Source organism: Serinus canaria, chromosome Z (genome assembly GCF_022539315.1).
Source record: "Serinus canaria isolate serCan28SL12 chromosome Z, serCan2020, whole genome shotgun sequence".
In the NCBI taxonomy this organism is placed as follows: Eukaryota; Metazoa; Chordata; class Aves; order Passeriformes; family Fringillidae; genus Serinus; species Serinus canaria.
This window is the reverse complement of record NC_066343.1, coordinates 15,587,794-15,614,489: the sequence shown is the minus strand read 5'-3', so window position 1 is coordinate 15,614,489 and position 26,696 is coordinate 15,587,794. Positions and strand designations below refer to the sequence as shown.

At 40.1% G+C, this 26,696-nt stretch overlaps 1 protein-coding gene across 1 annotated transcript in view; it reads left to right on the top strand.

Moving 5' to 3' along the window:
- The window catches only part of CAMK4 (calcium/calmodulin dependent protein kinase IV), a 138,053-nt gene extending 117,798 nt beyond the window's left edge, over window positions 1–20,255 (top strand). Inside the window, exons 6-11 of the mRNA XM_030237385.2 lie at window positions 4,648–4,738; window positions 6,559–6,633; window positions 10,001–10,076; window positions 13,711–13,837; window positions 15,874–16,026; window positions 18,640–20,255. Coding sequence (XP_030093245.1) covers window positions 4,648–4,738; window positions 6,559–6,633; window positions 10,001–10,076; window positions 13,711–13,837; window positions 15,874–16,026; window positions 18,640–18,798 — 681 coding nt within the window. The 3' untranslated portion in view covers window positions 18,799–20,255. The remainder of the gene's footprint in view (window positions 1–4,647; window positions 4,739–6,558; window positions 6,634–10,000; window positions 10,077–13,710; window positions 13,838–15,873; window positions 16,027–18,639) is intronic.
- The last annotated feature ends 6,441 nt before the right edge of the window (window positions 20,256–26,696 follow it).

Below are 26,696 nucleotides of genomic sequence, written 5' to 3'. Positions count from 1 at the left end.
ATTGCTAAAATTCAGTGCCCTTTTTGTTCAGTCAAGACAGTGGAAAAAAAGAGAAGGGGCTTGAAGGTTACACTGGATCAACAGACAGGAGTGGTATATGTTGGAAATAAATGGCAAAATACATCTATTAATACATTTTATAAAATTTGTCAGGTCACAACTACTGGAATGCATTTTTGCATTTTCAACACATTAGTGCATTCTTGACACAAGAATGACCACAAGTCTAGAAAAGACTGACCAAACAAAGTCCTGCAATCTTAGAGAGAAGAATAATTGTGTATATGGTAACAAGCATTCAAAAGGCTCTTGCAAAACAAGAAATAATCTACTTTCTGCCTCTTCCATATATAGGAAACAAAGCAATGGGCTTCATCTGCTTTTGTCAAAATTCAGGTGAGTTGCAGGGAAGTGCTTTTTAACAGTCAGGAAAGCACAGCCCTGTAATAAATTGCTTGGGAAAATTCTAAAAGGTCTCTAATAGCAGAGGTCTGCAGGAATAAATTGAACAAACATCTATTGTATGTGTAATTGATGCTGCCAAGGAGCATAGAGAGGAATAGACCATTCAGGTTCATTACAGCCCTACTTTTCTACAGTTCTGTGTAATGGGTACCATAAATAAAATTAAGGTATAGGTCCAGAGTTTTTAGCAGTTTACATTTGTTCTTTTGTCATAAAATCTTTCAAGTTAGATAGATGCCTGAATTATTAAATGGCAAAACAAAGAACAAAAGAAACCTTCGTGCAACAGAGTGAGATCTTTTGGAAAAAAAAGCTTAGAAGGAAAGAAAAAAAAAAAGTCTTTCTGTTGCAGTCATAGCTAAAGTCATGGAAGTTGCTCAGTCATGAATTCCTGTTGTGTACCCCAGGAGTAAAGGCTGAAATGAAGGCTGTCTTCATTTTAAGCAGGTCCTGCAGAGAAGCCCTTGAATATCAGACTCAGCAAGACCTAGTGTCGTGATGAGTCTGACCCAAAGTTTATCAAAGAGTAAGAAGACTGTGCTACTCAATTTTGCTATAAAATTTTTCTCCCAGATTACCTGAGAGGTCTTTGTGATTTTTTATTGGCTGGAATTCTCTATTAAAAATCTGAAGGAAGTGAAAACTGAATATTTTAGCTACAGTGAGAGTACCACATCATGATCGCATTTTAATGTGCATGTCCTGCTAAACTGTTCTGCAGTGCTATGCATTTACAAACTCTACATCCAGCCACAGAAATAAAGTATTTTCCAAATCTTATCCATATCTTTTATGTGGAAAAAGTGATGTAATTCAGTAATGCCTAGGTTTGTAAAGTGAGTTCTGGCATGATACCTGGGCCCAGATCCTCTCGTTGGATCTTAAAACTTAGTCATTAAGAGACATAACATAAAAATAGTAGAGCACCTGTCTTAGAGTGGAAGTGCACAATGCCCAATTCTGTACTACAAACTGGAAGAGTCTTTGAAGTCATGCAAAGGAACATACCCTTTTTTAAAATCAGTATATGAGAAATAAAGCGAGAGCAATCAAAATAAAGCACATATAAATTGAGATGTGTCATACAAAGTGAGTTATGCTAATTTAACTAAATCTGTTTCTAAACCAAAATGCTTTAGCTCATATTGTTCATATTTCTACAAGACCAATTAGTATTCCTTCAATATCTGGAGCTCTAATGCTACAGGGCGAGAATGGGACTAATGAAAATTTGGAAATAGGTCAGTCCCGGAGTATCTACTAACTAAGGGAGCAGTGCTGAAAAGGGACAGTGTTGCAAGGAGGTTGTGGAGCAGGAAATGCTCTCAGTGAGGGACAGGTGGCCCAGGCTGGAGGACAGGAAGTCACTGCATCTGCTAGAGACCTTTATTAACAAGGCTGTTTTGGTTGTAAACACCCTTTACAGAAGTCCAGCCAGCTGTCTATCACCTGAGAAGCCTAGGGATCAACAAGCTGAAACAATACTTCCATGAAGAATGGGGTATCCATATCCATAAAACCACTAGGGGTTTTTTGTTGGGTTGGTATGGGTTTTTTTATCCATGTTGCCCTTCTTTCTGATAGTTCTCAACAAAGCTATTGACCCAATACTCAAAAAATTGATGTATTATGAAAATATAAGCTGCCAACATCAAAAAAATTGATGTATTATGAAAATATAAGCTGCCAACATCAAAAAAATTGATGTATTATGAAAATATAAGCTGCCAACATCAAAAAAATTGATGTATTATGAAAATATAAGCTGCCAACAGTAGCTGTTAAACCCAGGACCTGGCAATATGAGATGTCCCTAGCCATTCAGGGACACCTTCGTCTTGTCCCAGCCCAAAACGAAGACAAGCAAGAGAAACAAAGGATGAGAGAAGAAAGAGCAGCAAGGACTGATTTTAGGATGTAACCATGGCAGGACTTGGGTGGGCTGCAGAGAGATGTCAGAGGAGTTACTATGTCTGGGTAGGAATTCTGGATTGGATGCTGGGAAGACATGGGAGGTGTGGTGAAGGAGTACGTGCAGGTGTTGTGATGAGGGCACATGACAGAGAGAGCTCAGATTTTTGCAGTGACAATCTTTGAAATGCATGAGTTAAGTTTTTGAGGCAATTTTCATTTGTTGGGCACCCCAATGTGTAAAGTTTTATGCAAATGGTAGGATGGACAGGGGAGAGAAATTTTCCTACTTGGGGTTTTGTAGGTTTGTAACAAAAAAACCCAGTTTACACTCCAAGTTCAATTAGTTAAAAAGTCAGTCAGTCACAGGGCACAGGAGTGGTTAACAGATCTTGTCACTTATGGTTCTTGCTGGGTCTGAGAAGGAGCCCCACAAGCCAGTCTCATTTTATGACTTAAAAGGGAGGAAAACTTGAACAGCTTCTCCTAAAGTTTTTCCCAAAATTCCCTCCCACAAAAATGTGTTTCTGGAAAGAGAAGAAAATTTCTATATTTTCAGCCTCACAGCATAAAATGTTTTTAGGATTATGGGCACATGGTAAAAAGGACCTGCTAATAGGCTGCAAACTTGGCTGGAACATTCCTCTGCACAAATTTGGTCAAGGATTTTTTGTGCAGATGAATTGGCAGTGTCTGTTTTCCATCAAGTGATCATGAAATGTTTGATCCTTCTCACTCCTACAGAGGCAGCTAAACTGATTTCCAGCACATGAACACAGATCAGTTCAGACATCTTTTTCTGTCCACTCCAGTCTGATGGCTTTTGGTATCACCTCTGCCTGTCAAACACATCACTGCTATGCTGTGGGAGCATCTTTTCTACATTTATGTCTGGCATGATGAAGATATATTTTTATGGAGGGTGGACACAATTGTTTACAGGCATGCAGATGTGGCTGCATTAAATGATGTAGCAGTGTACTCTGCATCAGTTTCCACATGTTGTTGGCTGTTTTTACCTCGGATAATTGATTAGTTACCTCACTGTGGAAAACAGCTGGAACAAACACTTAAATTTCACTGTGAAGTAAGGTGAGAGTCTGTGGCTGATCTCTAAAAGCCACATCATGACAAATCCTGTGACTTTGGGATTGCAGGGAAAGTCAATAAAGAACACTTATTGCACTATGAGAAAAACACTTGTGGACAGCACACAGTGTCACTAAAACAATGCCCAAGGACAGAGTAATGTATTCCTTCTTAATGTTACATAATCACTGGCAATTTATGGGAACTAAAATTACAATGAGATACAAAGTCAAGAATTTACCTCAGATGCTAACTCAAGTGTACATTATTATAGCTGTGTGAATATTCAACCATTTGTCATTTCCTGCATATATATGCACAGAGACTGGGGGTTTTTGGTAGTGAAAACACAGCTGGGAGAGATGCTACTAAAATGCAGAACAGGAGACTTTTGAATTAGATAATGTGATTCCACCCTTCAGCAATTCTCTTCTAAGACTTTAGAGTTTTGTGTGAATATTTTATCAACAAGAAATACAGATTTTCTCTCACTGGTTTATCCATTCTGTCTATCAGTATATTGTATATTATCCTTTTTCTATTTCTGTCTGTAGCAGTATAAGTGGAAGCCATATGTTCTAGAATTTCTTTCCATTAGTGCATGGCAGGAATTCAATAGTGAGTGGATTTGCATGTACTTTGGCAAGACAGATGGATTTTTGGAACTTTCCAATTGAGTGGTTTTAAAACTTGTAGGAAATCTGCACCAAGGGACCTCAAGCATTGTAGCTGACCGAGGACACCTACTGCATCCTTTCTACTCAAATATGTCCATGCAATTTTTTAATAGTTACGTGACCATTTTCCTATCTCTGAGAATGTTACCATGTGCAGAAACTACCTTCCTCTGAGCCAGACTTTGACATCTCATAATTTATCAGATTGCTTCTTTGGAGCTACTGCTCTGTTAAAATTCAAGGATACTTTCTGACGTGTTTTTGTTTCCAAATGAACATGATGTTATCTTTGCCTTCCCAAATTTTATTTTCCTATTCAGATTACAGTATGAATCCAAGGATCCTATGCTGAGCATGTTTGCAGAAAAAAGAGCTGCTGAAAATTAGCGAAGTAACTCTGTGTCACGCACAGAGAAAATATTATTCTGCTGTTACAGAGAATTAGAAAGACGTCAACCCATGCTTGACCATTCTCACTTATGTGCTTTGACTTTCTCTTTCTTAGTATCTGCATGCAAATGGGATTGTGCATCGAGACTTGAAGCCAGAAAATCTACTCTATGCAACACCAGCACCAGATGCACCATTGAAAATTGGTGAGCAGCATTAAATGTCTGCTTCCCTGATGCCTTTGCCTCAGTAATATGTGCTAACTGATGTTTGGAGTATATGCATCTCACAGTCACCCTGTCCGAAGCTAGTGCTTAATGAACAGCATGTTGCTTCAGCAGCACAGATGTTAATGATGGTTTCAAAACCAATGCAAAACTAGATGCTTGCTTAGAGAATTCATTGCCAGAATTGTGCAGAACATGGCAGAGATTAAAGCACTGGGAACTAGAAGAATCCTGAGAACAGCATAAAGGTCTTGCACATTTTTTTCTGTTAAACTAGTACTGTAAGAAGAAAGATACACTGGTGTGAAAATAAAAATGTGCAGATAAGTGGCAGAAAGCAAACTGAGCAAGACTGGCTTATGTTTTGAGGGCACATGCAGGTTTGAGACACATGCAGAGATCTTTGCAAAGAGCACGGGGAAACTCTCTGAAGCATGGTCAGCACCAAAGAGGGGGCAAAGAGGAGCAAGGCTCTCCTGATCAGAAATGTATTGTGCCCGTTCTGTTGGATATGGCAGACACTTCCCAAGGGTGTAACCACCAAAAATGTTGGGCATGCCTAGTTTTTTGCTTGAGCAACAAGGAGCATCTGTGCAACCCTTCTGAGTTTGAAAATACCGCCCGGTGCTCCCTTAGGAGTGAGCGTTTCCACCTTCATCAGGCCGGTGTTCGTAATGGTTTTCTGGAGCCAAATTTCCATGAAGTGGCCCAAGCAATTTTGTATAAATTTCTAGGACCGTCTTGGTTCTCAGGGTGATGGTATTGTACTTTATATCTTATCCTACTTCTAATTTTTCCTGGAAAGGCTCTAAACTTGATAATTTAATGCAACACCAGTGGCTTTGGTTTGACGTCCAGAGTGTGTAGGGCTTTTGAAACATTTCATAAGTGCCATGATTCTTCATCTTCCTGGTAAGGTCATTGCCTTGTTTAAATTGAAATCCAATTACTTACAACGAGTGGCTGTGTTTATAAAAGTAAACTGTATTTCTAATTAGATAAATTATAATGCAAAAAGGAGAGCCATTTAGGAAAAAGTGACCTATTTTTATCCCGATGTTGAGTTAGAGTTAGAACATTCACTTTTATATTCGGTCTAACAAAACAAAATCAAGTCCTTTATTTTACACTTTTAAGGCAAAGGTGATTTTCATCACCTAAGAATAAGTCAATTTGAATAAGCTCAGTTTATTCTCAGTGAAAAAAGAGTAGTGAACACTTCAATTTTTGTTATTTTTATGAAGGAGCTATGCAAGTACAGTGTGTATTGTCACAAAGGCCCTTGCTCTGTGAATAGTAATTCAGGATAGAACATTGGAAAAAGGATGATCAATACTTCTTCTATCACCATCTTTATGCCTCTAAAAGCCTTCTATCAAAATACTGCTGGGATTTTGTCTTGCTGAGACTACATACTTTGACCCTTGACTAAAAAAGCAACCCAAAATAGTTGTGATAATTTTATTGGATTACTCACAGAGTGGGAACTGAATATATACCTAAAATATATTTTTAAATCTCTGCTTGTATATCCTTAGGCCTCCTACTGCACTGGCTTTGTGCAGTTTTCAGAATAAAATACAAGCTACATTTCTGTCAAGCAAGAGCCAGGAATACTCATTTGTACAGCAAATTTTGCCTCTGGATTGCAGCATGGGTAGATTCATTGAATCAATGCTTACCTATGAATATGTCAATACCATTCATTTAATGTATAAATGTTTAATTGCATATACAACATAAAAACCCACATTATTACAGGGAGTAAGAACATTAATATTCCCAAACCATCTTAACAGCTGACTTTGGACTTTCCAAGATTGTGGAAGATCATGTGACCATGAAGACAGTTTGTGGAACTCCAGGGTACTGTGGTATGTTGTTTTGTTATTTATATTTGTTTTTATGACTGTAGATTCAAAGGAAAGAGGACGCTGCAGAAGATGGTCAGATCACTCTGTTACCTCGCAGAACAGCTATAATGCAATTCAGGTGTCATTGTCACTGTCCATTACCTTGTGTGACATTGCCTGCAAAGCACACACACGTGCCAAGTCTGCTTCAGAGCAGCACCTAATTCCAGTTAGTTTCACAAAACTGTGTTTCACATATCAGCTGCTAATGTTCTGGTGGTCTTCTCTTGTGACAATTCTACTACCAATGCCACACATCCATAGTTAGTGCTTAGTGCTTTTATGCCCATTTTTGTATACTTTAAAAATAAGATAAGGTTTATTCCCATAGAAAAGCCCTCAGAGTTATGTCAACTTGGTAGGAAGGATTAAGGCTGAATATTTCTGCAGGAAAGGGAAGAAAGGATCTTTGTGCCTATAGTTATGTGCATATAGCAATCCTTGATTTACAATTCAAGTTAACTAACTGTGCAGAAGTCCTGGTGACCGGAAAACAGTCAAGCATTACTTTCCAGCATTGGAGGAAACCCAGGAGAAATACTGTTTAAATGCCAAATTAAACTATGAATAATTGATGGTTCTGGGCTGCCAGCTCCCACATCCTGCCCACCCATCTATCAGCAGCTTCTCCAGAAAGGACACAGCAACAAAAACACATACTGGAGTCTGAATACTTTGGCATCAAGACTTGACAACCTATAGTCCTTGGGATGTACGGATTGATGCAGAGGACTGAAGACTAGAAGATGATCACAGAGAACTTAGTTTGCTGCAATGTTGTGCCTTCAGTGAACTGAACAAGAAATAAGTGATTCCTGAGAGTAGCACAAAAAATCAAGCCAGTGCAAAGCAGTGATTCATGATCAGTCTGTTACAGGCAACATCTAAACTAACACAAATGTGTCAGACAAATCCATTCACCAAAAAGCAGACTTCTGGAAATCTTAAAAAATACTAAAAGCCCTTCTGTTCATGGCTGTGCAAGTGTAGTGTGGGAAGGGGAAGAGATTGCATTGATGTTCGTAGGTACAGCCAGCCCACCGTGCTCCAGAAATGTGGCAGTCATCCCCTGTGCGTCACAGATCCAGTGGGACCAGGGTCCTCAAGCTGTGCCTGCCAAGCTGCTTAGGTAGACATTGACTCGTCTTTACTGTTGCAGAGCTGTAGTGCCCCAAAACTGCCTGGCCTTTCCGTCTGCTCCTCACAGCAGCAGAACCAACTGCCTGCAATGGTCTGCCTTTCCTTCCAATTAAAACAGAATATCAAAAATAAAGCCTAAAAAATGTGCCAAGTAAATAGACTCATAGAACCATTAAGGTTGGAAAAGACCTCCAAGATTAAGTCCAACCTTTGACTGCACACCACCATGCTCACTATGGTGGGGCCATGTCCAGTTGTTTCTTTAACGTCTCCAGGGATGATGACTCTACCATCTCCCTTCTCAGCCTGTTTCAATGCTTAAACACCCTTTCTGTGAGAAAATCCTGGCTAATGCCCAACCTGAACCTGCCCTAGAGAAGCTCGAGCCATTTTCTCTTAACATATCATGGTTATATGGGAGGGGAAGCCAATTCCCACCCCACTACAACCTCCACCCAAGTAGCTGTAGAGACTCCCTGAGCCTCCTCTTCTCCAGGCTGAACACTCACACTTCCCTCAGCTGCTCTTCTTTGGATTTATTCTCTATACCTTCACCAGTTTCTTTGCCCTTCTCTGGACAGACTCCAGCTCCTCAAGGTCCTCCTGGTTGTAAGGGGCCCCAAAGTGGACACATCATTTGATGTGTGACCTCACTGGTGCCCAGCACAGGGGAGATGGTCACTGCCCCACTGTTGCTGACACAGGCCAGGATGTCCTTGGCCTTGTTGGACACCTGGGCGCAGCTGGCTCATATACAGCCCCTGTCAACCAGCACACCAAGGTCCTTTCCTGCTGAGCAGTTTTCCAGCTGCTTGGCCCCCAGCCTGTAGCACTGCAGGGGATTGTTGTGGCCCAAGGCAGGGCTGACATTCAATCTCATTGAAACTCATGCCACTGGCCTTGTCTCATGGATCCAACCTGTCCACATCCCTCTGTACAGCTTTCCTAGTTCCCACATGACTTGGTGTCATCTGCAAACCAACTGAGGATACCCTCAATCCGCTCATCCAGACCAGGATAAAGATGCAAAACCAGACTGGACCAGGTGCTGAGCCCTGGGCAAGTCCCAGCCACCAGCTGGATGTAACTCCATTCATCACCATTCCCAGGGTCCAGATGTCCAGACAGTTTTTCACCCAGACACCATAGCTGTTCAAGCCATGAGCAGCCAGTTTCTCCCGGAGAATGCCGTGGGAGACAGTGCCAAAGGCTTTACTAGAGTCCCCATAGACAACATCCACAGCCCTCCCCTCAACAACCTGGTGGATCACCTGCTCATGAAAGGAGATCAGGCTGGTCAGGCAGGATGTGCCATTCCTGAACCCCTCCTGGCTGTGCCTGATCCCCTCTCCTGTATTTGCCGTGTGATCTCATCCAAGATGATCTTCTCCATCATCTTCCCTGGCACCGAGGTCTGGCTCACAGGCCTGTACATCCCTGCATCCATTTTCCTGCCCTTCTTGTGGATGGACATCACATTAGCCAACCTCCAGATCATCTGGGACCTTCCCAGTTAGACAGGACTGATGGTCAGTGCTGCAGAGCAGCTTGGCAAGCTCCTTCTCCAGCTCCCTCAGCACCCTTGGATGAATCCCACCGGGACCCATGGACTTTGAGTGTCTCAGTGGCTCAGCAGTCACTGCCTCCCTCCTCCTGGATTGCACAGGGTCTGTGCTGCTCTCTGTCCCTGTCTGCCAGCTGGGGCTGCTTCCCTGAGGATAAATAGGCCTTACTGTTGAGGACTGAGGCAAAGAAGGCATCTGAGCCTTTTCCTCATCCTTGGTTCCAGTGTTTGCCTCTGCATCCAATCAAGGATGGAGATTTTCATTGGCCCCATTTTTGTTGTTGATGTCATTATAAAAACACTACGAAAAATACTGAAGTTAAAGCACCACTTTATTGGTCACATTGTAGCTCCAGTGCAGCTGTAGGTTTCTGTAGTTCCTTCCACAAACATAAAATACAATTTGAAACCAAAGTACACTTCTCATTTTATTCTGGCTCTGCTTGGACATGACTTCTACTGTTTTGTATTCAGTGAAGGGAATTATATGCCTAAGTAAGGGCTTAAATGGGCAGTCCTATTTTTTTTTAAAAGACACAACTGTGCATGGACTTCAATTGATTTTGTGACTGTTATTTCTTCACTCAACTTTTGTGTTACTGACAAGTGTTTTGTCCTCTGCAGCACCAGAGATACTACGGGGATGTGCCTATGGCCCTGAGGTGGACATGTGGTCCCTGGGGATTATCACCTACATCCTGTAAGTGCAAACAGTGACAGTGAGAGGTTCACTTTTTAGCACCCACAGGATATCATTACTCTACGAGCTGTGCCATTGGAAAGGACAAGATCCTGAACTTTAATTATTATATTCCTAACCTTACTGAAGTCAAATCCTAGAGGAACTTGGCAAAACACTCAGTCTAAATATTTGACAACTATAACACTTCTTCCTGAACAGCAGCCAGACCTGTGCAGAATCATGCTACTAATGCGAACGAGAATAGAACAAAAGTTCCAAACACTTGTGTTTAAGTAGGCATTCGTGTCTAAGTCTTCTTGTGGTTAGTCATGATTCAATTGGTAAGAATTACAATGACTTTATTGTATTGATTGAATCTTTCAAAGGAAGATTATTGAGAAGGAAAAATGCATATTATGTATTGACTCTCTTCTTTATGGGACAATAATTATGAGACTTAATTTAGACCCTTGGCAATGACTTAGATGGCTTGTGTAGTAATATACAATACTTCTAGGATGCCTTTTATGGGAGGAAAATGATATTTTATGCATGTAACTTAAAGATATGGATGATTTTTAACATGTGGGCCATTATCCCTCCCCTACTACTTGCTCTATCCAGCAAGTACAGTGTGGAATAACGCAGTTATTTTTATCTTTTGCAAAGAAAATATTATATTCTCTAGTGTTTATACTAAAAGTCCATGTAAGGATATATAAACACTCTGATAGTAATATCAAAAAGCATTCATTTTTTCTTCTCGCATAAGCTTCAAATAATTCAAAGGTTTTCTTTTGGGTACCTGTAAATAATAGGCTACAATATTCCTGTTTGCAATTCTGTTATTTGCTCCTTTTAAATGTGTGTATCTTTGTGTCATGGTCTGGTTTAAGATCCAGACCCTGTGTGGAAGATCAAGCCTCAGATATTGCCTGCCAGGTTCTCATTTCTTGTCACTTCTAAGGTTTCCACTCGTGACAGAGAGATGTGAAACTTGCCAGCAAGACAGTCTCTAACAAGATTAAATTATGGCCTTTCCTAGTTACCCAAGGCCTAATGAAATTATTGTGCTTCAAACTAAGAGCCTTTCTTAAGCAGAACAATTTTCACTGTCTTTCAAGGGTAAGCAAGCTCCAATAACTCCAACCAGTTTCTATCTAAATATCTGGCGTGGCATTTTCCATATCCAGCTTCTCAGAACCTTCCAGCTGGTCAGAAGATGCTCCCAAGCCACACTAAACCTTTGCATGTGTGTAAATACAAGCGTGTGAATTCCTGCCATGGATGGGGCTGCATGACTATAGTTACTCTTTCATTTTTCCTCCTTCTAATCCTGTCCTACTCCCACCTCAAAATCCAATTTGATTTACAGGAACAAAATGTAAAAATACACCTGGCTGTCTCTTCCATTTAGCTGTAACAGTACTCCACATTTAAAACTCTTCTATTATGTGTAAAGCTCTGTGGATCAATATGTCTGATGGATTAGAAACTGAGACCAGAAAGTTACATGTAAAATTACTAAATCATTAATCCTGGAGCCTAGAGGACAATGTTGCATGTCTCAGTCTCATAGTTCAGTAAAGGAAACCCACTTACAAAGAGACCAAAAAATCCCCAACATTTCTGTATGTCGCCCCAAAATGGAGTGGATATAAGAGTTAACAACCATGTTACAGAGGATCTGCATAAAACTGTATCTTGCCATTAATCAAAGTGGAATTACCATTTGATTAAAAAAACCTGACACATTTTTTTGACAGAACAGTTTTAGTGAGGCAAATTATGTTAAGATCTATTGGTGGTAACTACCATAATTTAAGGGAAGCCACATGTATAGGTTTAAAAGTCAAGGAGGAGCAGACTTTTTTGCATTCCTGAAGCAGGTAGAAATCGTTCTGCATGTTTGAGATGCAGACAGTGGTCAAAAAATACAGTCTTTGCCTGTAGTTAAAATTGCGTGGATTTAAATAAAGATGTTATTTTACTAAGTTATTTAAAAGGACATAAGACCCCATCTCATCTGTTGTTTTAGTTGCTTTTTAAGCTGTTTACATTGACTTTTCCTTTATTTGTAGGTAACTGATTTAAAGTGAATCACAATAATAAAACGTTATTTCAAAATAAAATGAAATCAAGAGGAGCCACAGTAGGTTTTGCACTGATTCTATTTGAAATCATACCTCTAGATTTACTCATCTATTTTGGCATGTAGAAAAAAAAATAAAACCGAAACAACTCTGTCTGCTGAAATGGATTTTTAAGTAGAAGCATATCTATTGAAATTGTTAGTAGGAAAGCAATAGGTGAAAGTAGTGAGTTACAGTGAAAACAGAAATCTTTGGAGGCTTCCAACACAGTCACAGCAAGGCTTAAGCAGGTTCTTACTGTCATTGGTTAGCCAGATCCAAAAGTCATTTTGGGCTGAGCCAGGGAGGGGAGCTGCTCAGGATTGTTCCATGGGGACAGCAGGGACCTGCTGCCAACCCAGAAATGGTGATGGGAGAGGCAGCAAACAGGAGGGGAGCTGCAGAGGGGCTCTGCCTGGCCACCACCTACTGAAGCACAAGGTTTGGAGGCTGGATCCTTGTGTTTTAATACACCTCTGCCAGACTTGGAAAAATAATGTGCCCAGAATGTGCTTGCAATAAGGTGTTTCTCCTCTTCAGCAGTGGAATGTGATGCAGCTGTTCCACCCACAGTTATGCACCACTCCCAAAACCACATTTCTTCCTTGAACCTCAGCCTCCTTTTTCAGAACAGTAAGCACATTGTGTTTAAAAATATGAAAACAAGTTAAAATGTAAGGCTTTTCTAGATTTGTTGTTGTCTTGATTATTATGATCTGCTGTTGTTTTCCTCTCATCATCTTACTGCTAGTTGCATTTTCTAGAAGCAGAAGAGGAGATAGCCTTTCTCTCTTAAGCTCAGATCACATACTGGCTGAATAGGAAATTCACTTTAAAAAATCTGATTATGTGTGCAGGCGTGATTAAAGCGCAGTGAGCGATAAAAAAAGGACATTATACAAATGGAAACCACATCTATGAGTCTGCTTTCCCCTAGGCCAACAGTGTGGATCTCTGCTGGGATCTGTATTATTCAATATAGTTATAAATGCAGTCATTAGTGAGATCACAACACTTCTAGATTGTATGTAGGTTACCTAAGTAAAGATGAGGCCTGATCATGAAAACTTACCGAAAGTTTTACATATTGTAGCTGATAGGATAGAAAAATGTACAGGGATGAACATGCCTAAAAATCATTCCTAAGTGGATATATAAAAACTTTAACTTCATGTGAAAGATGGGTTTCCTCAAGCGAATTCCTATTCCTCTGGCAAGAGTTACAGGGATTCTGATAAATGCTCTATGATCCTATTTCAATAGTTACAATTAAAAACATGAAAATAGAAAAATTACAACTAGAAAAGCCTTTCCCAGGGCTTAAGACTTCTTATGACCACATTTCTCTCTGCTATGTAGAATTAGGAGTTCATGAGTACATCCAGGTCTGGTTTCCCAAAGTGGAACAGGAAAAATAGAAGGAAAAAAAAAAAAGTAGGGAAAAATCCAACCATGAACTGTTTCTAACAACCCAAGACTAATTAAATTATGATTAATTGATTTCTTTTTTATCCTTTCAGACTCTGTGGCTTCGAACCATTTTATGATGAAAGGGGAGATCAGTATATGTTTAAGAGAATCCTGAGCTGTGAATATGACTTTGTGTCCCCCTGGTGGGATGATGTGTCTCTGAATGCCAAGGATTTAGTAAGTAAAGCAAAAGTGAGACTGGGGTATTTAGTATTTCTGCCACTGAGAAAGAGTCAGTTTCGGGGTGGGGGCAGAATAATTGGATAATTAATTGTTCATAATTGTTTCCTCTTGTCTTTGCTATATTATGGTGCTGTTAATATCCCCTGTTAGTCCAGTGCTGTAATTTTGCACTCAGAACATGGATATTCAGGTCCTTCTGTGAAGCAAGCCATAGATTTTTGGCAGCTGTCACAGTGTTCATGTATGCCTGCCTTTCCTTCCAGCTCTGAAATGTTTCGCCATTCATCTTTTCCGGGCAAACACCTTCAGGGGAATGTAGAAACAAGCCCTTCTTTTTGTGCAGTTTTCAAGCCTGCATTTTGGGGAAGAATATAAAAAGGAATGAAATTTTCCTCCCACTGCTTTTTCTGACATATTTTTTCTCCCCGTTAAAGTTTTTTTTTTTTTTGGTAGGCAAGGAAAGACTGACTACTTTTAAATATGGTCCATTAGCAAAATGCAAGGGCTGGCATGCTATCTGCACTCTATTCTTTTATTACTGGATAAAGTAATTTGAATCCAGGAGACACTGATCTGCAAAGATAGGTATGCTTGAGTCTGACTTTTGTCAATAATAACTTGCATAATTCAGTTATTTCATAAGCACTGAAAACACAAGTGCTCTGTTCCACATATAAAATACTGTGTCGTTGGTGTTAGTGAAGTACTTCAGGATATTTCAAATGGAAGGACTGTAGAAGTTCAAAGTACTTTTTTGTTGTTTTGTGAGATGTGAAGTTTTTCTAAGGCAAAAAAACAAGATAATTTAATGCCAAATAAACAGCAGTCTGCAGGTAAAGCTTTTATCCAAACTGCTCCATACAGTTTTAGTAAAGTAAAGCTCAAACTTTTAGGTTTGAACATTGCATAGGAAATTGTAGATAACGATAATGACCATGATTCTCAAAACCCATGCTGTGGGCAGTTCAGGGTTCAGTTGAAGTGATTTGCTTAACTCAAGGTCTTCCTTGGAGACACAACCAATATTCACCACAATGCCTGTCCTGCATGCACTTCAGGGCAGCAACTTTGTTTAAAAGCTATTTGTAGGGAGATTTCAGAGAACCCTAAGCAAGTTTTCTCACCCTTGGGCACATAGGAACAGTGGAGCCCTGTGCCATTACTTGCACTGCTCCAAGAGGGTCTGCAGTCAGGACAGCTGGGTAAGTGTGGCTCTGCAGAGTGCCATCTGTGTACTTTGTTATTCCATCCTCACCTTTCTTCTTTTTTTAAAACTCTACATGTCCAGAGGTACAATAAAACTCATGGAATGTCACTTGACTGGACACACTTTGTATCCAGCAGGACCATCTCCAGTCCCAGGGGTATGTTTGCAGTGCCTTTTCCCAAAAATATCCTACCGTGGTGTTTGTAGGAGTCCAGGTTTTCTGGCTGTGGTGATAGAAGGAATGGTGTAAACAGCATTTGTTTCAGAGTGAACTAAGACAGAAACACTTGTACAATGTTGGTGTCTTTTTATGTGTACATGAGATTTTTCAAAGACTGAAAGAAAAATTTTCTTTGTGATATATATGACAGGGACTGCGTGGTACAAGCCTGCAGGAGCTGCATGCACATAATTTAAACCTTCTAAACCAGTTTAAAATTTGTCCAAATCCTAAAGCAGAGATACTGCTCAGAGACTTTGGGAAACTCTTAAGGGTTTTGTGACAAGTGAGACATGAAAGAGCCTATGATAGATACAGGTCAGCTGCATTGGTTCATACCCTTAATATGTTGGTAACCAGTTGATACTTTCTCCTCTTTCTTCCCCCTTAGTGGCTGTCTTAATCAGATGTTATTATGGAGGACCAAGAAATTCCAGAAGCAAAATACTTGCAAAGACACAAATGAAAATTCTTTTTGGTTTCTTAGACTCTCCCACCTGAGATGCTCTCCAAACCAAGGCCAGAGCCCCCAGATGCAAAACTAGGTAAATTTGAATGAAGAATAAGGTTGACAGTCTTTTGTATTTCTTGCTTGTGATGCAGGTTAAAAAGTTGATTGTTTTAGACCCCAAGAAACGCCTCACCACTCTACAGGCTTTGCAGCACCCATGGGTCACAGGGAAGGCAATAAACTTTGCACACATGGACAACGCACAAAAGAAACTTCAAGAATTCAATGCCCGGCGTAAACTTAAGGCAAGTCTCTGCTCATAGTCTCTGTTTTGGCTATGAAAGCACGCAATTAAGTTAGTAGCCTTGCAGAAACCTTGCAAATTTTGAGTACAATATTCCATAGTGTTATGGAAGCTTTTTGTTTAAGATGTCTGATGAAGATTGAAGAAGTTTGAAGTTGATTCAGTCAACGACTAAAGCCAAAACAAATAAAAATGGGTAAAGTTGATTGAAAACTCTGTCTACACAGATAGGACTGCTGAGGATGCACACACCTTTCACAAAGTCCTTACTTTCCATCTTTTCTTCCCTTCTTCCTTTCATGCTTCTGTCCATCCATCTGTCCTGTATTGCTGGTGCATCCTTAGAATACTTACCAGAAAGAACAGCATAGTGAGTAATTTTTTTAATGAGCATCCATCAAGCTAGAAGAAAATTAGTCTGTTAAAGCATATTTTGATCCCTAACTCACCCATACCTATCAATACAAAGCAGGAGGTTTAAGCCATCTGTCTGTATGAACTAGAGTCAGCATTTCAGATGTGTAGGTCCATAAAATATCCCCAGGATGCTCCTTTGCCATCCAGTCTACGTATCTGCCATGGGAAATGTCTTTAGGGGCAACTAGGAGGCAACTGGTCACCTGACTGACATATTATCAGCAAACTTTCTCCTCTCCTAAACTGTTTTTTTGTTTTTAAAGATTTTCATGTGATCAGAAGATAATTCCAGGGATACCTCAGCACAGGAATTGTTAGCAACAGCTACAGTAAAGCTGCCCTTCAGCCCTGAAGTAGTCCTGGGGAATAAGAGCATAAAGCAACTGAATCGAGAGCTTTAGTAAATTCCAGAGAAAAATCAGTTCACAAAAACCTGAGCCTTAACTTTGGCTTTGCTAATTTTTTTTAGTAGAGAACTGTAGCAGAGAATTTCTACAGGTCAAAGAAACTTGTTTTGTCATTTACAAAGTTCTCAGAGATTGTAGATATAATTCACATTGACATTTCGATTTTGTTTTTCTTTATATTTTTACACCAGAGATATTTTTGAAGCTCATTTTATTTAGACCCCTACATAAATCAATTTATTCTTTTGTGATTACAAACTATCAATTTTTATAATTTTATTTCTTTAGTGCTTCTCTGTTAAAGATTACGAAAATCTCCAATTATTAAAATTACCAAATCTCCACTTATTAAGAGGATTGATTGAAGTTGGCAGTTCTTGTAGAGTTAATAATTTTTCACAAATATATCTGTAAAAGAAACAATAAATTTTTTGACAATTAACTCCTGGTCAAAAAAGTAAAACCAAAGCAGACATCAAAGTAGTGAGTACACACTTTGGCTGTTGTTTTGTTAGTAAGAATGATACGTAATTATTTCCTCTTTCCCAACTTAAAAGTCCATGAGCAGACTTTCTTTATGTAAAGACAAATTTTAAGGACTTACTCTAAAGGCCTCAGTTAGGATCTGCTTTCTCAAAGGCTGTGTTGAATTTGTTTCATAAACATCTAACACTGCTTGTGAGACTAGTTTACTTTGAAAGTGCTTTTAGACATTATAGTATCATTGAGTGTGTTGTCCTGTTTGTAATCTGTTTTCCAAAGCACTCTCACCACTAATGTGGATGTCTGTGATTTTTCCTTTAAGAGGTCTACTCTCTCAAAATTCTTGATTATTTCTTTGGCTTATGCCTTATAGTATTTCTTCATAATCTGTTGCAGCTGATTCTTTTTTATCGACAATGTTTATGTTATCTGCTTTTCATTAAAATCTTCTTTTTTTCCTTTTTATTTCTTTGTGGGAGTTTTTCGTTTGTTTCTTTTTTGTGTGTGTTTTGTGTGTGCATGTGTGTGTGTGTGTGTGTGTGTGTGTGAGAGAGATTACCTCTCCAAAGAATCCACAAAACTTGCTATGTTCTTCATCTCTTCCTGCAGACCCACTTTGATGTCTAAGCAAAAGGTGCCAAGTCAAAAGTAGCTTGAGCTGTCGCACACAGAAATTAGCATTTATTTTCCTCACCTCTGTATGTCTGGTTTTTTTCAGGCAATAAAACTGTTCAAGGCAAGGGCTAATATAACTGTCTTCATGTGTGTCTTCATTTTGTGGTATTTCATGTGATATGAAATCCTATTCCTAGTGTGCATTTTCATATGCCTATATTAAGAAGTTGCCCATCTGCTCTGCAACATTGCACTTGGAATATGCAACAGAGCAATAGTGATAAATATTGTGTTCCTTTTTGAAATTTTCATGGAATAATGAGTGATAATGCTGTTTTTTATTATTATGACAGAAGATGATGACTTTCTTTTTTGCTGTCCAACTTCAGCATGGGATACCTGAAGTAATTTCTTAAAAAAAAAAAGCAAACCAAAACAACCTGGAGGTATAGCTGAAAAAAAAAAGGTAAAAAGGTTGTGTTCATGTCACCCAACCCGTAACCTTGTGAAAGCAGCAATTTTAAACCTCAATCCAATATTCCAGGTGGCCTTATAAATCCACCCAGGCCCGGGCAGGCATCCAAAGGTGGCATTCCCAGGAGGACTGAGCGCAGTTGCTGCTGCCGGGGCGATGCTGCGTGCCCACGGGCCGCGTTCCCTAAGGAATGTTTGCTTGGTCCCCTCTCTCCCAGGCCGCAGTGAAAGCCGTGGTGGCCTCCACGCGCCTCGGCAGCGCCAGCAGCCACAGCGCCCACGAGGGCCACAAGGCCGGGCCCGGCCGCGACAGCCAGCCCGCCGACAAACCCACTCAGGAAGCGGCGGCAGCGGCGGCTCCAGAAGAAATGCCTTAGGTGGATGTCGCTCGCTCGTGTCGGCGGAGATGTCATTTCATACACCAGCTACCTTGTCATCCAGCGAGAGAGATGAGCAAGCTTGGCCTCTCTGGTTCTGCTTCGGGGCGCCACAGGTCCGCCTGACGATCCTACCTTCAGTGCATGTGACTGCTTATGAAATAGTAAACTGTTCCATTAGGCATGTCTTGGAAACAGTGTAATTTGCAGTAATATCGGCAGGTGAAAACATGGGGATTATTAACTACCTACCATAATGTGTATACTTCATCTATCTAGTGTTCCTAGGTGGCATTTGAAACAAAATGCTATTTTGTTTGGTTTTATGGAAGTAGGTGTCTTATCTATGTTGTGAGTTTCTTTGAACTGTTTCCTTCCAGGTTCGTAGTTCTTTCAGCAGACAAAATGGAAGGAAATACCAAACCAACGCTTTTAAAACTGATGTATGAAATAATGTTTTTTATCTGTATAATTGATAAAGTATTTGGGGATTTACATGCAAAAAAAGAAAAAAAAAAAACACAAAAAAACATTCCACTACTTCTGAGAAGAAATTGAAATGGTAGTTCCACTGGCATGAAACCGTACATTGTTCAAGCTTGCATTGAGAATGCCTTATTCTGACTTTTCTTGTTTATATACAGTATTTTAATAGCAACCAAAATTACTCTGCCATTTCATTCCACGGTAAAGTGTTAGCAAAACAGAACCACAGACTAAACAAGGATTAGAGTACATGCAAATTTCTGGCATACCATTATATTTATTCATTAAAATTCCAAGCTGCAGATAGAAGACATTTTATAGGCCCTAGGGGAATAATCTGCATTTAAATAAGCTGTAAATGCTTGAAGGAAGCTATTTCACAATTACTGATTTTGCTTTGGGGAAACACTCTTATGCAAGGTCTGGGAGCAAGTAGTATAATCTAGTTGGTTCCTGGGTAGTTTAACCTCATGAGTGAGCAGTTTCCACTTGTAATTAGTCCACATTTTCCTAACAAAAGATGCCTCCTGTAAAGTGATCCACCAGCACGATCTTGCATCCACCCAGAGCTGTGTCATGAGTTAGCAGCTGTGTGCATCAATCAGCTTGCAAAAGTAGGGTCAGGCTCTTCAGCTATTTGATGTTCTTGTTGAATGTGATTGATAGGAACTGAAAAACTAATGTGCATCAGTGTGTATGACCACTTACACTTGTTTGTTATCTATTTGACAGCATGTGACTATTGTACTGATATATTACAAAAATGGCAAAAAGAACCTGACGTACAAAAATGTCATTTGTGCTTGTTAAACTTTTTAATACTGATAGTTATTTAACATCCTAATACAATCATCATTCCTCTTTGGCTTTAATTGTTTTTATGTTGTTGTTAGGCCTTGCACAACTTGCCTTGAAAAAAATATAACAGCTACTGAAAAAAACAAGACTTTAGTAAAACATTCAATAACTACATTTCCTGATGAAATTAAAGGGTAATACAATGTTATTCATATGGTTCAGATTTAATAAATAAAATGTGCCCTAAATTAATATATAAAGGAGGATGGAAGATCCTGTCTTTACTGGGTGAAAATGCATGCTAATGAATCTATTATATTTGAGATTTTTTTATTCATTTCTCAGAAGTCTCTGAATTTGTACAGAAAGTTTTGCTAACTAAGAAGGGTTGAAATGTAAAGTACATGCATCCATTCAGTTTTCAAAGGATACACTTTGAGGTCAGCGGAAACATCTGGTGGGGTCATAGCAGCTTTATGCAAGCCAACATGACACTTTTACAGGTTTTTCCCTTGGAAACAAGTACAGCAAGATTAATAATTTGGAGAAGATCATAGATCCACCTGTCTCACTTTTTACTTTCTGTCTTACCTCCTTTGAGGTCACTGAAGGAAAAAGGCAGTTCTCAGCTACTTTACTCCACCCTACTTCACTCTGGGTGAAGTCATCCAAGTTCAGTCAGTAGGGAAATTTGATGGGAGAGGCTGGATTTCTGTACCATTTCTCCTTCATATGGGATAATTGCTTCAAACCTGCACAAGTGGAGTTAGCTGAGCAGTAACTGCACATCTGTGAGAGTTTGAGCATAAATCCTTCATCTGAGGCACAGTTTGTTGAACAGAAAAGTGGTTCCAGCTGATTCCCAAGGGTGTTTTTTGCTAAATTACACCACAGCATATCATAACTATGAACTGATGATATCTAAGAGGACACCTCTCTGTGACAGCATCATCTTCAGAGGGAACTCAAGTTTTGTGAAGCCCCCCAAGGCTCTGGGGCTTCAGTTGTTTTTGTTTTTATCATACTCAGCATTAAGCAATCAGGATGTCTGTGTTGAGGCTGTGATTACCAGTACGTGACTTGGAAAAGCACAGTGCCTAGCTGATACATCTGGTGTATGACAGCAGCTGGGTGTGTGCACTGGAAGATGCAGGTGTTACCTGCATGGGCTTTGTCTGAAAAATCGCATCCTGGTGGCATCTGCTGTAGTGCAGACTGGGATGTGCAACATCAGTGTCTTATTGTGACTGAAAACTGTGAACACACTTGAAAACTACTGGGGATGGACCAGATGTTTCCAAATCTGTGATTATAAGCTAAGTAGAAATTTACTTGTGCTCTTTTCTATTGAAATCCTGAGCTTTAATTCTTTAGAATATTTAACATATTAACAAAATTCATTAAGTACAAAAGGGGAAACTTTCCAATATTTTTGAAATATTTGAACTTAGCAAAACTTCTTCTTTAAAAGCAGACTGCAGCACTAGCCAATTGTAGGGTAATATTTTAGAGCTAGGATGATGATAAGATTGCTGTTAAGTGGCTAAGGAAGTCCTGCCTTTGCACCACAGCAGGGGTTTCCCCAGGTTCAGAAATATTCCCTCCAAAACAGAACAGATTTCCTGTAATTCTAAACACTTTTGCTTGCAATTTTGTGGATGACACAGTAGATTGCACTGTGTGAGCCTGGTGCTGGTTTGATGGCTGAAGTTTGTACTTAAAAGTGTGCAAACATGCTGCAAAGAGGCAGACAGACCGTAATCAAACTTCTGAATGCAGAATACCATCCAGGCAAAAGTTTTTGATACAGCAGGTTCTTCAGCAGAAGGGTACTAAGGGTACTATTTGTCCACACAAATGAGCAGGCTGTTGGACACACAGAGTGATAAAAACTGCCCCGCAGTCCCTTTGCCTTGGTGAATACAGCAAAATGCTCTGAAACGCTGTGTGGTAGCAAAGCAGGATCAAATCATCAACCAAAAAGTTTTTTGAAGTGGCTCAGACCAGCAGGGAGGCCCAGGCTGCAGGAGGCTATGGCTCCACACTTTCCAAATGAATCACCTTCTCCTACAACTTACACTGCAAATGGAACGCAGAAACAGCTGGCAGCCATGGGAGCAGGGAAGACAACACCACATTTTCTGCTGTGCAGCAGCATGGAAAGGGGAAATGATACTGGGAGTTGTTAGTGCCCAACTCAGCAGAAGGAAAGCAATATCTCACAAGCAGCAAATGCAGCAGGACTCTGGAAAATAAACACTCGTCTCTAGATAAATGTTCCTCAGCTCTTTCACACGTGCTGGGCCATTTCTGGGGTTTTGAGAGCAGCATAATAAAGTGTGGGGTGGAGGACTCCCTGCAGATCCTTGCACATTGTCCTGCACATTGCCTGCTTACAGAATGGCAGACACAAGTGTCAGCACAGTGCCTTGACCCAAGGCTTATGCAGAGGTTTTTTCTCCTGGAAAAGAACTAATTTTTGTGTGGCTGACCAACATTTTTGCTGATGAGGTTATGAGTGCACAACTTATGGAGGCATGGCATTCATGTATCAAAAAATATCACAGACTGACCAAGAAAGATGCAGAGTTAGACCTAGAGACCAGTGGTAGGGACATACGAGTCCTGAAGATAACTAAGATAACTAAGGTAGGAAAGAGACAGGCAGAACATCCTTAGAGTTACTTTATAAAACAATAATGACTCAAGATTATCCTTTATTCCCTATCAGAGTTAATTCAGTTGGAACATAAACAGAGTTCATTCTTTTATATAAAGAAATTTATATAAAATTCCCTGATAAGCCCCTGCAAAATACCATGTTTTGTTGAACAAAAAATATCAGTTGCATTGCAGAATAAGAAGAAAATAGGGAAGGAAAAGAGGAAAAAATATGAGTGAAATATTTGCCTAGTGTAGACACAGAGCTCTAAAGCAAGGGTTGCAGAGGGTTACAAGGAGGATGACAGGACAGGAGCAGCTCTTTTATGAGGAAAGCCTGAGGGAGCTTGGCCCATTCTGTCTTAAGTGATGACTGAGAGGGGACCTCATTAATACATGGGAACACCTGAAAGAAGGGTGCCAAGAGAATGGACCAGGCTCTGCTCCACAGTGCCAAGCAATAGGACAAGAGGAAATAGGCAGAAAATGTTGTCCAGAATGTTCCCCCTGAACATGAGAAGGAGCTTCTTTACTGTGCATGTGTTCACAAACAGGGACAGATTGCCCAGAGAGGCTGTGGAGTCTCCCTCCTGGAGACATTCCAGATCCTGGACACAATCCTACGCAATATGCTTCAGGAAACCTGGCTTTAGCAGAGAGTTGGGACAAGGTGACCATGCCAATGGTCACTTCTAGCCTTACCCATTCTGTGATTTTGTGATTTTATGATCTTAGTTCCAGAAGACATATAAGTTCTTACTGGCAAGGCTGCAGATTCTTTATATCTGAGAGGTAAAATTTCTGGCCAGAGTAATTCAGAAGATTGCTGGAGGGGCAGTGTAGAGCATTCCCTGGAGTGTGAATCCTCTAATTAATATAAGGATAGAACAATGTACATGCACATAACTAAAAATTCACCAAACACTTACATCCTCTTCTGCCCCTCCCAAGTGGAAAAGAGAACATGAATGCACTTATTATTGGAAGGCATTAAAATATTGTGGGAATAGGAATAGTACAGAAGCTGGAATGTAATGGAATACTTGAAGTGGCCCAATTCTGAATTTAGCAGTAAAATTATAGATTGAAATCTGAATATGTACATGAACACATCTGAATATTTATGAACACGTAAATATATGAATTTATCAAATAAGAAGCAGAGACTGCTGAACCATCTGAGAACCAAGTCTGTATTAAAAGTTGCAGCAGTGGCAGTTTTAAGCCATCATTTGTCCCTTGCCAACATCGCTCATCTGGACCTGAAACTATAATGATTACCAGTCTGGTATACATAGATCATTGCTGGATGAAATCCAGTAATGCATATCAAGGTATGAAAGATAACAAATACACTGGTATGGAGTTTTGCCCACCTCTGGCTCCTTTGAAGACTCAGCTGGGGAAAAAATCATTTTAGTGCCTTCCTTTCGTATGCTCAGTACGGGGATTGAAGAGGAGTGACAACACAAGCACAGCATTTTGTGAGGATTTGGAGCTGCCCCAAACTGCACAGAAGCCCTGCCCAGTGATGCTTCAGCCACAACATGTGTGACTGAGAATAGTCTGGCCCTTTATTTGTATATCAGGAAGATGTTTATTGGCCAAGGTATATTAAACAGCATGTGTTTGCCCCTGTGAAGTATCACAGAGTTCTTCCTACAGGGAAGATACATAAAGAGCAAAGCTTAAAAGAAAGAGTTGGTTTGTTGTTTTTTTTTCTGTTTGAAACTCTGGCTTCAGAGTTTGTGTTAACATGTGTTAACATTAATGGCTAAAGGGCTTATTGTTATTCTTTCCCTTTGTGCTTCATCTCTTTTTTTCTGGCCCAGAGGCACCCAGGAGCAGCTGTCAGCTGCCAGTCAGTGGGTAAAGAGCCATCTGACACCTGGCAGGTTTCAGCTTTTCTGCCCTGACAAATCTGCTGTTGCCCTTGGTGCCATCAGATGGTTTCACTCCTGCTCTTGTGCTCACAGAAGAGTCTGGGTTTCATCAGTCAATACATGTATTTCTCTGTGAGCCACTCCTGGTGCCAGTTGGTACCCAGGGAGAGGTATTTCTACTTTCCCTCTCCAATTCCCAGACCCATGCTGTTTCCTGGCACCTTCAGATTCCTTTCTTAAGAGCCTCTACCTGGCTGACAGAAATAGCTCAGTGGTGTGCAACAAATGCCAGACAGGCACAGAAAATAACTGAGCTTCTTGGGTTATTTTCCCAAAAAAAAATGAAGGCACCTGGGCTGCTGTAAGCACAGGGTGAGAGGCTAGGAGCAAAGAGGCACAAGAACTGCACCGCACCAGGTTCTGCTACTCAGCACCAGGAAGCTCCTTTGCCAACAGCACCTTTTTCCTTCTGTGGAAGACTTTGTTTAGGTCCACCCAAAGAGACAAGTCAGGCCTGGGAATTATGAAAAATATGTGTTCTATGACCAGTGGCCTTCTTAATATTGTTTACATAAAATGAGTTGATACACTTAACATATTTTATGCAACATTGCCATTTACAGTGTTGGCCCAAGAAGCTGCAAAGTCAGCTTGGAGCATGGTCCCATTTTTTACCTGGAACTGTAAATAATGATCAGCTTCATAATATAAAACTCTGTAGCCAATCATTGTATCTTCATAAGTACAAAGAGGGAAAGTCCATCAACAAGTAAAAAGACTGTAATTTTTATCCCTGTGTTGGGTGGATCTGGGGTAGCTCTTCTAATTGAAATTATTATTTCAAATTAGTTGAAGCAGCTATTCTGGTCACTTGAAAGCTGAGGACAAACCACTGGGTTTGATTTACAGCTGCAAATGGCATGTGATCTGTCCCAGTATGTTCTAGGAGCCACTTAGTCATATTTATTCCCCCACAGAACTGTGCATAGGGGTCTGCACTATCCTATCAGCCCTCAGATGCCAAAACATGATGATGTTACTTTACAAATGTGAAATTGAACGAGCACAGCTACACAAATCCCCAAATAACACTGCACAATAACCACCCACAACAAACACACCAGAGAAGTCTGCTACAGAACGCACCAAAAGGAGCTCCTTTGTAGCTTTGTGACAGCAAAGGATAAAGTGAAGTGTCTATATATGTACATTCTGAGGTCTCGAGTTTCTTGATTTCTGTTATTTTCCTGACATGACCACCAGCCATGTTTCTGGAAGTAGTGCAAACATATCTATCCAATGACAGCCTCCTCCAGATGGAAAAATATCACCACTGACCCTACCCTTCATTTGTAAGACACTGAAGTTGTATTGTTTGTACTATTAATATAGTACAAACAATACAACTTCTCCCAGTCGTCTCTCCTTCAGCTGGCCATGGGGGCCTGAAGTAGTCTTTTACAGAAAGTCTTTTACAGAAAACTGAAGTTTGTCAAGAAACATATCATGAAATTAAGCAAATAGACTCTATGTTTATTTAGACAAAAATATCTTTGAGATATCTCCTAAACCCTGCTGCAGTAGTGTTCTCCCTGAGAAGCATTTTCCTTGTGAATGACAAGGACCCTGCAGAGCATCCAGGGCTGGTTCCATCATCAATGTGCTACCTCCAGTGTAGTGATAGGTGCCTTGTTTGCTCTGCTCAAATCATTACCACCTTGTGTTGCAGGGAGACAATAATTACAAACGAAGATGCTTTTTACTGAAAGTAATTAGAAACAAGGACAGTTACAACTAGTAACTGGTGAGAACTAACCCAAACAGTTTCTTTGTGCTGTTGAGCACAAGAACCACTTCCTTGTTCACACCACATCCTCATGAGATGTCACGCTAACACTTCCAATTAAACAGCAGAAATTTTACTTAATGTTCCATAAAGGACATTGTTTTCAAGCCTGGTTGTTCTTTGGGGTTTTTTGGGCTTTCGTTTTTGGAATACATGGAGATGAGTGGCCTATGCTCATGAGAAAATTACCTCTGAAATGGTTGCTCGGGGAGAAGGAAAGATGG